The 12,905-nt window shown below is 53.9% G+C and overlaps 1 protein-coding gene across 7 annotated transcripts in view; it reads right to left on the bottom strand.

Annotated features, from left to right (window-relative positions):
* The window catches only part of AP3B2 (adaptor related protein complex 3 subunit beta 2), a 66,360-nt gene that overhangs the window by 33,945 nt on the left and 19,510 nt on the right, over window positions 1-12,905 (bottom strand). For 6 of the 7 annotated variants that reach the window (XM_065411776.1, XM_065411777.1, XM_065411778.1 and 3 more), the window contains exons 2-4: window positions 3,755-3,830; window positions 2,227-2,301; window positions 411-506 (exon numbers count right to left, since the gene is read on the bottom strand). In XM_065411776.1, coding sequence (XP_065267848.1) covers window positions 411-506; window positions 2,227-2,301; window positions 3,755-3,830 — 247 coding nt within the window. The remainder of the gene's footprint in view (window positions 1-410; window positions 507-2,226; window positions 2,302-3,754; window positions 3,831-12,905) is intronic. The other variant, XM_065411780.1, reaches the window with a different exon arrangement.

The raw sequence follows: 12,905 nt of genomic DNA, 5'->3' as shown, positions 1-12,905 counted from the left end.
GCTGGATGATAGGAGCCAGAGAAGTGTGTCCGAGTCTCACTCCGGGGAGGGTCCCCAGCGCTGGGGAAGGTTTATAGTTAGAGGGCCACAGCAGGATGCCCAATGTTTCTTGATTGCCTTCAGTCTGGGCGTGGGTGTGTGGGAGTGCAGGCGTACAAAAGCCCCTCCATGCAGAGGGCCTGCTCCATGGCCACAGGGTTTCCCTGCCCCTGGCTCTGTAACCTAAGCCCAGGCAAGACCACCCCGATCCCAGCAGTGAGCACCAGCAGAGCCATCTACTGCCATTGCTGGAAAACAGGTGAGACAGTCCTCTCCTGCCTCGGTTTGGGGCAGCACCATCCCCCAGCCCACCGTCAGCCCCTGAGGTGCCCACACTCCAGTCCCCACCCCCTCTGCCCGCGACCCCTGACCTTTAGTCCACGCTGGAAGGTGGAGATGGAGAGCAGGGCCAGGTCCTGCTGTTCTTCCGCATAGCGGACCAAGTAGACGTACACCAGCTTCTTCACCTGCCAGACACACGGGCAGAGACCGAACCCTGTTAGCCAGGCTCCAAATCCCGCTCCACCCCGTCTGCTCCCCACCCTCATTGCTTCCTCCACTGCCACGCCAGGCTGCCATCCGTGCCAGCAAAGAGGGGTGATTGCCCCCACATCTAGAGGCCCAGGGTATCGAGGCAGGGGGCAGAGGCAGGAGGGCGTGAGCTTAGAGGAGCGGGGTACGAGGGATGTCACAGGGAAGTTCTGCTAAGCAAGCTGAGTGCATCACAACAGCTGCTTCTCCCAGAATCCTCTTTGCTGCGGCAGGGTCTGGGCTGGATTCTAGCTCCTCCTGCAATCCTGGGCTGGGATCAGGGCCGGCTCCAGGCACCAGGCAACCAAGCTGGTGCTTGGGGCGGCACCTGGAGGGGGGCGGCGCGGCGCTCGGGCCGCCGGGGAGAGCGGGGCCACAGCCGGGCTCGCCGCCCTCCCCCCGGTGCTCTGGCCGCCCTCCCCCCCGCGCCCTCCCCCCGGCTGCCGGGGGGAGAGCCGAGCCCCAGCCGGGGCTCGCCGCCCTCTCGCCGCCCTGCCCCCGGCGCTCTGGCCGCCAGGGGGAGAGCGGAGCCCCCGCCGGGGCTCGCCACCCTCCCCCCCGGCCGCCGGGGGGAGAGTGGAGCCCCCGACGGGGCTCGCCGCCCTCTCGCCGCCCTGCCCCCGGCGCTCTGGCCGCCAGGGGGAGAGCGGAGCCCCCGCCGGGGCTCGCCACCCTCCCCCCCGGCCGCCGGGGGGAGAGTGGAGCCCCCGCCGGGGCTTGCCGCCCTCTCGCCGCCCTGCCCCCGGCGCTCTGGCCGCTGGGGAGAGAGCCGGGACTCGCCGCCCTGCCCCCGGCGCTCTGGCCGCCCGGGGGAGAGCCGAGCCCCGGCCGGGGCTCGCCGCCCTGCCCCCGGCGCTCTGGCCGCCGGGGGGGAGAGCGGAGCACCCGCCGGGGCTCGCCACCCTCCCCCCCAGCCGCCGGGGGGAGAGTGGAGCCCCCGCCGGGGCTTGCCGCCCTCCCCCCGGGGCTCCAGCCGCCCTCCCCCCGTGCCCTCCCCCCGGCCGCCGGGGGTAGAGCGGAGCCCCCGCCGGGGCTCGCCACCCTCCCCCCCGGCCGCCGGGGGGAGAGTGGAGCCCCCGCCGGGGCTTGCCGCCCTCCCCCCGGGGCTCCAGCCGCCCTCCCCCCCCCGGTGCCCTCCCCCCGGCCGCCGGGGGGAGAGCGGTGCCCTCCCCCCGGCCGCCGGGGGGAGAGCGGAGCCCCCGCCGGGGCTCGCCGCCCTCCCCCCGGGGCTCCGGCCGCCCCCCCCCCCGTGGGGGGGGGGGGCGGCCGGAGGCTTTTTTGCCTGGGGCGGCAAAAAAGCCAGAGCCGGCCCTGGCTGGGATGCCGTCCCATGTCCATCTCTCACCACGTGGCCACCCTGCTGCCCAGTCTCGGGGTGCAACAACCCCACAGCCCTCCAGGCAACCCCACCTGGCCATCGCTGCCGCAGAGGGCAGCAGGATCCCACTGGGTGTTACGGGGGCCCCTCAAAGCCAGCTTGCCACTTAGCACAGGGAGTGAGTGCTCCTATATGGGAGCAGTTTCCTGCCCTGGCATATGTGTGCAGATCAGACCCATGCAAGCTGCAAGCAACCCCCTGCCAGGTACCGTCCCTCCCAAATGCTGCCCCCTGCTGGCTTGCAAGTTGCTTGCTGTGACCCCGAAGGAGATGCTCACCTCAATGTTCTTGCAAGCCACGTTTTTGACGACAGCTGGGAAGAGGTCGGACGCATTCTTCCCCCTGGCGATCATCTGGGGATGTGAGAGAGGAGACTGTGACCCAACAACATATCTGCAGGCATCCCAGCCTGCGCCCAGCACCAGGCTGTCAGAGTGCCGCACACATACAGCAGCACTGTGGGGAGAACCCAGGAGCTATGGGGCCAGACACATGGGCCACCACCACCTGGGCTAGAAAGCAGAACCCCAGTAGCGTGTGTGTGTGTGTGTGTGTGTGTGTGTGTGTGTGTGTGTGTGTGTGTGTGTGTGTGTGTGTGTGTGTGTGTGTGTGTGTGTGTGTGTGTGTGTGTACAGCACCGAGCACACTGGGGCCCTGATCCATGATTGGGGCTCTGAGGCTCCATCACAATACCCATGATAATAACAGCAGTATGTGGCCTCACAGCCCCCTCTAGGACCCCCACCACTAGAGGGCATGAGTGCCCAGACACCTGATCCGCTCCGAGCCCCTTTAGCAGAGAGCAATGGGGAACAGCCAACAGGCTACAGCCAGAGGAGCTGGCTGCTGCCCAGCTCTAGAAAGTTGGAGGGTGGGGGGGTTACGAACATGGTGGGAGGGATAACAGAGCAGCGCGGTCTGGGGGAACGAGCCCAGGACTGGAAGCCAGGAAGGACCAAGTTCTATTCCTAGCTCTGAGATCGGCTCACTGCGTGATCTCAGGGAGGTTTTTTCTCTCTGTGCCTCAGTCTCCCCATCTGGGTACAGGGATGATGATTCATACGTGGCGAGGGTTTAAGGCCAGAAGGGACTACCAGATCCTCCAGTCTGCTCTCCTGTGTCTCACACATACACCACCCCACACGGGCACACTAAACCCACCCTCCGAAATTAGACCAAGGGATCACAGTCCACAGGCGCCTAGATAGTATGTGCCACAGGCAGAGAACAGGAGCGACCAAGGGGCACCAGTACCCGAAGCCCCCTCAATCGCAGGGAAATGGTTAATGAGATACACCCAGGTAATCCTGGCAAGTGACCCCCACCCACACGCTGCAGAGGAAGGTGAAACCCTCGAGGTCCCTGCCAATCGGATCTGGGGGGAAATTCCTTCCTGACCCCCCCATGTGGTGATCAGTGAGAAGAACCAGGCAGCCAAGCAGCTGAGAGAGACTGTGCTCGTGCCACCTCAGAGCCTGGCCCACCCCCGCCTAGTGTCCCCCCTGCAGCTTGGCCGTCCCTCAAGTTTCAGAGGAAGGAGATCAAAAAACCCTCCAATACCCAGAATACGTGTGGAGGAGAGACCCTTTCTGACCCCTGCAGGTGGCTATGTGAAGCCCTGAAACATGAGCTTTGGGAACAAATGACAGTGTGGAGGGAAACTCCACAGAGGGGAAACTGAGGCACAGCGGGGCAGCGACTGGCTCAGGTCGCACAGTGACGCTGTCACTGCTGGTGCTGGGACTCAGGAGCTCCTGGCACTCAGGCCATGTCTCACCCCCACCCTGCCCTGCGGGAGACACTCACAGCCACGATCCTCTTCATGGCCTCCAGCTTCAGTGAGTCCTTGTTACTGTCCAGCATCTCCTTCAGGTCATCGTGTCTGCAAGTCACAGGGACCTTTGTCAGCAGCCAAGCGGGCACAGATGCAACAAGTGTTGGCAGCTCTCAGCCATGCACAGACAGAGCGTACGCCACATACACCAGCCCACAAGTGATGAGCATGAACACAGCCACCGCCCCCACTCCCGGCCTAGTCCATGGTGAGGGGACCAGCTGATGAGGCTGACCGCTCAAAGGCTCCCCCCACTGACCAGAGATCCAGTAACCGCAGCCATGGCCATATGCTACTAAGGCTGAATCGCTGCCCTACAAAGGAGTTCAGGCCACATACTCTCTGGGGGACCCTGGAGAAGCCGGAACCCCTCCCCCCAATGCCGCAGCTGAAGCAGATACCCCTCTGCCCGGCCCCTTCCAACGGAGGAGCTCGTAGCGCTTGACAATTTATTTTTAGTCTCCTGAGTCCCCGGGGCGGGGTCTACATCACCCACCTTTCACAGACAGAGAAACAGAGGTAGAGAGGGCAGTGACACACCCAAGGCCAGAGCTGGCAATAGAAGCCAAGGCTCCTGGGTTCTAGCACACTGCCAGGAGAAAATGGTCTCTTTTTGCAGATGCATGTGATGCTGCCCCACATGATTCCAAGTGGCACTGTGATCACTGTGCAAAGCCAGTCTGTTAATGACCCCCTAGGAAGTCCCCATCACCAGAGGTGTAGCCCTCCCTAGTGCCCCAATGCTGGGTGCATGTATGTGTCTGATAATTCTGACACATAGACAAACAAAATTTGATGGAGAAGAGCCAACACAGCTTTTGTAAAGGGAAATGGTGTCTCACCAATCTCTTAGAATTCTTGGAGGGGGTCAACAAACATGTGGACAAGGGGGATCCAGGGGATATAGTGTCCTTGGACTTTCAGAAAGCCTTTGAGGCTCTTAAGCAAAATAAGCTGTCATGGGATAAGAGGGAAGGTTCTCTTGGACCAGTAACTAGTTAAAAGACAGGAAACAAAGGGTAGGAATAAACAGTCAGTTTTTAGAAAGGAGAGAGGTAAATAGTGGTGTCCCCCAGGGATTTGTACTGGGACCAGTGCTGTTCAACATATTCATAAATGATCTGGAAAAAGGGGTAAACAGTGAGGTGGCAAAGTCTGGAGATGCTACAAAGTTAAGCCCAAAGCTGACTGTGAAGAATTACAAAGGGATCGCACAAAACTGGGTGACTGAGCAACAAATTGGCAGATGAAATTCAATGTTGATAAATGCAAAGTAATGCACATTGGAAAACGTAATCCCACCTAGACATACAAAATGATGGGGTCTAAATTAGCTGTTACCACTCAAGAAAGATCTCGGAGTCATTGTGGACAGTTCTCTGAAAACATCCGCTCAATGTGCAGTGGCAGTCAAAAAAGTGAACAGAATGTTAGAAACCATTAGGAAAGGGATAGATGATAAAACAGAAAATATCACAATGCCACTATATACATCCATGGTATGCCCACATCTTGAATACTGTGTGCAGTGCTGGTGGCCCCATCTCAAAAAAGATATATTGGAATTGGAAAAGGTTCAGAAAAGGGCAACAGAAATGATTAGGTGTCTAGATCAGCTTCCATATGAGGAGATATTAAAAAGTCTGGAACTGCTCAGTTTAGAAAAGAGATGACTAAAAGGGGATACAATAGATGTCTATAAAATCATGAATGGTTGGAGAAAGTGAATAAGGAAAGGTTATTTACCCTTCACATAACACAAGAAGCAGGGGTCACACAGATGAAATTAATAGGCAGCAGGTTTAAAACAAACAAAAGGAAGTATTTCTTCATGCAACTCACAATCAGCCTGTGAAGGTCATTGCTAGGGGATGTTGTGAAGGCTAAAACTATAACCGGGTTCAAAAAAGAATTAGATAAGTTCATGGGGGGATACATCCATCAACGGCTATTAGCCAAAATCTCTGACTGCCAGTTGCTGGGACTGGATGACAAGGGATGGATCACTTGATTGCTCTGTTCTGTTCATTCTCTCTGGAGCACCTGGCCACTGTCAGAACACAGGATACTGGGCTGGATGGACCATTGGTCTGACCCAGTGTGGCCATTTTTATGTTCGTATGCGCACAGCCACAGAAAGCAGACCATGCCCTGCTTGTAGACTGACAGGCCATACCCTCTGCCCCCTGTCCCACAGCATGGACTATACATGCCACAGATCTGACATGCTGCCACCTTCCAAAGCTTTGTGGGTCTCTGGCCCATCAACTGACCGAGTGCCAGTGGAATAGCAAGGAGGATCTAACAACAGGCAAACTGGAAAGTGTTCCTGTCCAGGGACGGGGGTTGGCGGGCCCCCCAGAGGCCAGATGCTTTGATGGAACCTCTAGGCTCTGGGTGGCTCATTTCTGGTACATCCCAGCAGCAGCTGGTGGATATCTGATATCTGAAACACCCCATATCTGACACAAGGTCCTGGCCCCCCAGTGATAGCTGGGGATGTGATCCACTGTCAGACCGCGAAGGCTCAGCAGGGGGAGATTCTGGGGATGCCTGCTGGCTGGTTCCCCTGATCCAAGGCGCCAAAAAGCCATTCGCTGGCTGTCAGCTCTCACGGTTTGACTGTGAGTCTCAGGATATTTGGTATTTGAGTCAAAGCCCCACTGCCTGATTCCTGTGAGTACGGGACAATCTTAGCTTTCGTTCAGAGAAAGGGTTTCGTTCCTAGCCCTCCTGGATGTGCAGAAAAGCTGGACGTGACCCGAGCGCAACTGAAAGACTCAGAACCCAGAAGGTGAAGACCCCCCCCCCCCCAAAAATGCACTGGTTTTAAAATCTCTGGGGCCCAAACTCCTGGCTTTTGGACAGCTGAAGCGGGAATACTGCATTCGCCAGCTGGTAGGATGAGCACCCCCCGCACCCCAGAGCACTCAGGCCTGGGGTGAGTCAGCTCCCCACCCCAACAACGTGCATTGCCCAGGCCAATTCACTCCCTTCCCTGATGCTGGCTGCAGCAGGCTGCTCTGCGCACTCTGTGGTTGAAGAGAGAGTGCCCAGCCTGCTGGGTTCTGCTCTAGCCCTCGTGGGAGCTGGGGTTCCACTCCCTGTCCTGAGGAAGCCAGGAAATTAACAGACAGCGAGGTCAGGAGATCTTTCGAACCTTAGCCTGGGTGGGGTGAAGGATCAGGCCAGATCCTCCAGGGGGAGTCACTTGTCCAGGGTAAGGAGCTGGGCCAGCCCTGCTCTTGGATCCAGGATCCATGGAAGCCTGCCAGTGCCAACCCCCATTCCGATCGCACACTGTACCCCGAATGCATGGCTGGTTCAGACTCCCTCAGCGCTGCAGCCATAAACTCTGCCCAGGGAAACCTTTCCTGCAGCTGGCACCCCACCCACCTGTGGCATGGGGCCAGGCACAGGCAGCATGTACAGCACACAGCAGCCACTTTATCTCTCAGCACCGGCTTGTGAGGTCTGGCTGTGCAAAGAGAGGGGGCCAGCTCAGAGCAGTGGGCCACAGTACCTGGCTCATCCTGGGCAGGGCCATGCCACATACTGATCGCTGGCTGTCACAGCAGGGACTCGGCCCAGCCCAGAGCATGGCAGCTGCTATATGTGCTGTGGATGCCGAGTTTGTGGTGGGATTATTGGGGGGAGGGAAGGAGAGGGAATGTCTCCCATCCCCCTGCCTCTCCTGTATTTAGGCTCACAGCTGTAAGCAGTTTCCACTACTCCTTTCCCTCCAGCTCTGGGACTTGATCTGTCCTTCCAGCTGCCCCTGAGCCCTGACGGGGGTTAGTCCTGGGACCTGGTTAAGGAGGCCAGCACCCAAAGCTCTTCTCCTCCGTTCTAGAACAGAAACCCCACTGCCAAGGCCACAGCAAGGAGGCTGCCCCGGGACAGCGAGGAGGGGAAATAGACACGGAGAGGTGCCCCTCCGAGCCACTTCCCAGCAGCAGGGACTGCTCACAATGGACCTGATTCAAACCAGATCATGCCACTACAAGAGAGATGGAATTACACACGCTCCTCTCCTCTGCAGGAGACAGGCACTAATGGACCAGGCCTCACAGGGAGAGACGCAAGGAGCTGTGCAAGAGAAGGGGAAGGGCCGAGTTGGTCACAGTCTGAAAGTGGCGCAATTCAATTTGTATTTTTATAATTTCAACGGATAAAATAGATGTTCATTTTTAAGCATATTTTTCATTTTTTATCTATTTAATTGTTCAGGTTTGTGGAAAATTATAGGGGGAAAGGGGGGTCAGACAATTATTTAATGACAGTAGAGGTCAAGATTCAGAAAGTTAAAGCTTTATAACCATTAAAACATAAATTGTCAGCGTCATGTCAAAATAGACAAAGGAAATAGGCATTTTTAAAAAAAAATCAAACTCTAGTAATTTCTCAAGCAGCATTTCTCTTCCTTTGCCCTACACGTGGAACAAATATTTGACAACGAGCTCTTTGATCTAGCAAACAAAGATATAACAAGATCCAATGTCTGGAAGTTGAAACTAGACAAATTCAGATGGGAAATAGAATCATAGAATATTAGGGTTGGAAGAGACCTCAGGAGGTCTAGTCTAACCCCCTGCTCAAAGCAGGACCAACCCCAACTAAATCATCCCAGCCAGGGCTCTGTCAAGCTGGGCCTTAAAAACCTCTAAGGATGGAGATTCCACCACCTCCCTAGGTAACCCATTCCAGTGCTTCACCACCCTCCTAGTGAAATAGTGTTTCCTAATATCCAACCTAGACCTCCCCCACTGCAACTTGAGACCATTGCTCCTTGTTCTGTCATCTGCCACCACTGAGTACAGCCGAGTTCCATCCTCTTTGGAACCCCCCTTCAGGTAGTTGAAGGCTGCTATCAAATCCCCCCGCGCTCTTCTCTTCTGAAGACTAAATAACCCCAGTTCACTCAGCCTCTCCTCGTAAGTCATGTGCCCCAGCCCCCTAATCATTTTCGTTGCCCTCCACTGGACTCTCTCCAATTTGTCCAAATCCCTTCTGTAGTGGGGGGACCAAAACTGGACATACTACTCCAGGTCTGGCCTCACCAGTGTCGAATAGAGGGGAATAATCACTTCCCTCAATCTGCTGGCAATGCTCCTACTAATACAGCCCAATATGCCGTTGGCCTTCTTGGCAACAAGGGCACATTGCTGACTTATATCCAGCTTCTCGTTCACTGTAATCCCCAGGTCCTTTTCTGAAGAACTGCTGCTTAGCCAGTCGGTCCCCAGCCTGTAGCGGTGCATGAGATTCTTCCTTCCTAAGTGCAGGACTCTGCACTTGTCCTTGTTGAACCTCATCAGATTTCTTTTGGCCCAATCCTCCAATTTGTCTAGGTCACTCTGGACCCTATCACTACCCTCCAGCATATCTACCTCTGCCCCCAGCTTAGGGTGTGAATTTTTAACAATGAGGTAATTAACTGTTGGAACAATTTACCAAGGGCCATGTGGATACTCCATCACTGGTAATTTTAAAATCGAGACTGGATGTCTTTCTAAAAAAGATCTGCTCTAGTTCAAGCACAGCTACAGTACTTGAAGCAGGGAGTAATACAGGGAAGCCTTATGGCCTGTGTTGTACAGGGGGTTAGATAAGATGATCACAATGGTTTCTTCTGGCCTTATAATCTGTGACTAGAGCAGCAGTGAGTAGATGCAATACATGTCTGGGAACAATCAGGGGAGCAGAGGGGCAGAGCCAGAAAAGCAACAGGCTGACAGAGCAGGTTATAGTTTGCAAGTTAATTTGGCTAAAGAATCCAGTTCAGTCATAATGACCGCTTGCTCCAGTCAGGATACAACAGGCTCCCATTGCTCAGAACATACAATCATAGAAATGTGGGGCTGGAAGGGACCTTGAGACGGCATCAAGTCCAGCCCCTGCTCTGTGGCCAAACCAGGTAAACCTAGATCATCCCTGATAGGTGTTTGTCCAACCTGTTCTTAAAAACCTTCAATGACGGGGATTCCACACCTTCCTTGGAAGCCTGTTCTGGTATTTAACTATCCTTAAAGTTAGAAAGCTTTTCCTAATATCTAAGCTAAATCTCCTCTGCTGCAGATTATGCCCATTACTTCTTGGCCTACATTCAGTGGACATGAAGAACAATTGATCATCGTTCTCCTTATAACAGCCCTTAACATATTGGAAGACTGGTATCAGGTCCCCCTCAGTCTTTTTCTCAAGACTAAACATACCCAGTTTTTTTAACCTTTCCTCATAGATCAGGTTTTCTAAACTTGTTATTATTTTGATTACTCTCCTCTGGACTTTCTCCAATTAGTCCAAAACTTCCTTAAAATGTGGGGCCCAGAATTGGACAAAATACTCCAGCTGAGGCCTCACCAGCGCTGAGTAGAGCAGGACAATTATCTCCTGTGTCTTACATACAACATTGCTGTTAGTACACCACAGAATACTATTAGCCTTTTTCACCACTGCATCATATTGTTGACTCATATTCAATTTGTGATCCACTATAACCCCCGGATCCTTTCCAGCAGTACTGCTACCTAGTCAGTTATTTCTCATTTTATGGTTGTGCATTTGATTTTTCTTTCCTATGTGTAGTACTCTACACTTGTCTTTATTGAATTTCATCTTGTTGATTTCAGACCAATCCTCCAATTTATCAAGGTCATTTTGAATTCTAATCCTGCTCACCAAAGTGCTTGCAACCCCTCCCAGCTTGGTGTCATCTGCAAGTTTTATAAGCATACTCCCCACTCTATTATCCAAGTAATTAATGAAAATATTGACTAGTACAGACCTGATACACCCCCCAAGTTTGACAGTGAACCATTGATAACCAGTCGTTGAATAAGGTCTTTCAACCAGTTCTGAACCCACCTGACAGTAACTTCACCTAGAACACTTTTCCCTAATTTGTTTATGAGAATGTCATGTATCAAAAATCTCGTTAAAATCAAGATATATTGCATCTACTGCTTCCCCCACCCACTAGACCAGTAACCCTGTTAAAGAAGGAAATTAGGTTGTTTTGGCATAATTTATTCTTGACAAATCCATGCTGGCTATTCTTTATAACTCTATTATGCTCTAGGCACAGAGCAACAGGTGCTATGGGTCAAGTGCAACAAGGACTCACCTGACATACAGCCATAGATGGGCTCTAAGGCCTGGTCTACACTAGGCGTTTATGTCGAATTTAGCGCCGTTACATCGAATTAACCCTGCACCCGTCCACACCACGAGGCTATTTAGTTCGACATAGAGGCCTCTTAAATTCGACTTCTGTACTCCTCCCCAACGAGGGGAGTAGCGCTAAATTCGACATGGCCATATCGAATTAGGCTTGGTGTGGATGGAAATCGACGCTAATAGCTCCGGGAGCTATCCCACAGTGCACCACTCTGTTGACGCTCTGGACAGCGGTCCGAGCTCGGATGCTCTGACCAGCCACACAGGAAAAGCCCCGGGAAAATTTGAATTCCTTTTCCTGTCTGGCCAGTTTGAATCTCATTTCCTGTTTGGACATCGTGGCGAGCTCAGCAGTACTGGCAACGATGCAGAGCTCTACAGCAGAGATGGCCGTGCAATCCCAGAATAGAAAGAGGGCCCCAGCATGGACTGATCGGGAAGTCTTGGATCTCATCGCTGTGTGGGGCGATGAGTCCGTGCTTTCCGAGCTGCGCTCCAAAAGACGGAACGCAAAGATCTATGAGAAGATCTCTAAAGCCATGGCAGAGAGAGGATACAGCCGGGATGCAACGCAGTGCCGCGTGAAAATCAAGGAGCTGAGACAAGGCTACCAGAAGACCAAAGAGGCAAACGGACGATCCGGATCCCAGCCCCACACATCCCGTTTCTACGAGGCACTGCATTCCATCCTAGGTGCGGCCGCCACCACTACCCCACCACTGACCGTGGACTCTGAGGATGGGATATTGTCCACGGCCGCTTCCTCGGACATGTTAGGGGACGGGGAAGATGAGGAAGGAGATGAGGAGGACGAGGCAGTTGACAGCGCTTACCAAGCTGATTTCCCCGACAGCCAGGAGCTCTTCATCACCCTTACAGAGATCCCCTTCCAACCCTCCCCAGCACGTAACCCGGACACAGATTCAGGGGAAGGATCAAGCGGTAAGTGCTTTAAACATCTAAACATTTATTTTTAACAAAACTGGAATATTAAGAATAAGAACAATGTGTGCTTCATGATTTCTTTACCCTGGGCGCTTAAGTATTCAGTTCCAACTATTTAAAAAAAATCTAACAGTGTCCGGTTGTGCATGATTCTGCTGCCCAAGCTACTCCACTCTTTAGTCCCTGCCACTGCAGCTATATGAAAATCCGGTCTATATGTCCGGGGATAGAGCAATAATCCTCCACGGACATCTCGACGAAGCTCTCCTGCAGGTAATGGGAAAGCCTGTTCATCAGGTTCCTGGGGAGAGCGGCCTTACTGGGTCCTCCGAAGTAGGAGACGTTCCCGCGCCAGGAGACAAGCAAGTACTCCGGGATCATTGCCTTGCACAGCATGGCGGCATAGGGCCCTGGTCTTTGCAGGCTTTCCCGAAGCATCCTTTCCTTCTCGCTGTCCGAGATCCTCAGGATAGTTATGTCGCTCATGATGACCTGCTTTGAATTAGGTAGGGGACTGTTAGTATTGGGACTGCTTGCAAGTTCCTTTACAGAACTGTAACCGCTGGTTTACAGCCACGCGGTGGAGGCGGGAGAGGGGCAGCATACAGGGATCTTTCCCTGGGACATCCGCGAGGGGGTGGGACAGGGCCAGAGTTCATGCTTGGCCGATTGCTGGCAGCAGAGACTGGCATTGCTTTCAATGTGAAAGGAGGCCAGTGGTACTACTAAAGTTTTAAGCAGCCACAAGTCTACGGCTTACCATGTTTGCCTGCTACAGAGATTACGGTGTCCTGCCACGCTTCCCAGATCGGCAGTGCAAAACCCCAGGCACTGAAGGCGAGGTCCGAAAATTCGACCTTGTCCTGAGTGCGCATGTGATAGGTGCGGTGCATGGTCTTGTTCACAGAGAAAGACTATGTTCTTTGTTCACAACTACATTTATGTTTTGGAGGAATTCACTACCTTTTTCTCATTCCCACAGCCACATCTGCGACTGTC

The sequence above is a fragment of the Emys orbicularis genome, chromosome 10 (genome assembly GCF_028017835.1).
Source record: "Emys orbicularis isolate rEmyOrb1 chromosome 10, rEmyOrb1.hap1, whole genome shotgun sequence".
NCBI lineage: Eukaryota > Metazoa > Chordata > Testudines > Emydidae > Emys > Emys orbicularis.
Note: the sequence above shows the minus strand (reverse complement) of the source record. Positions and strands in the feature narration are given on the sequence as shown.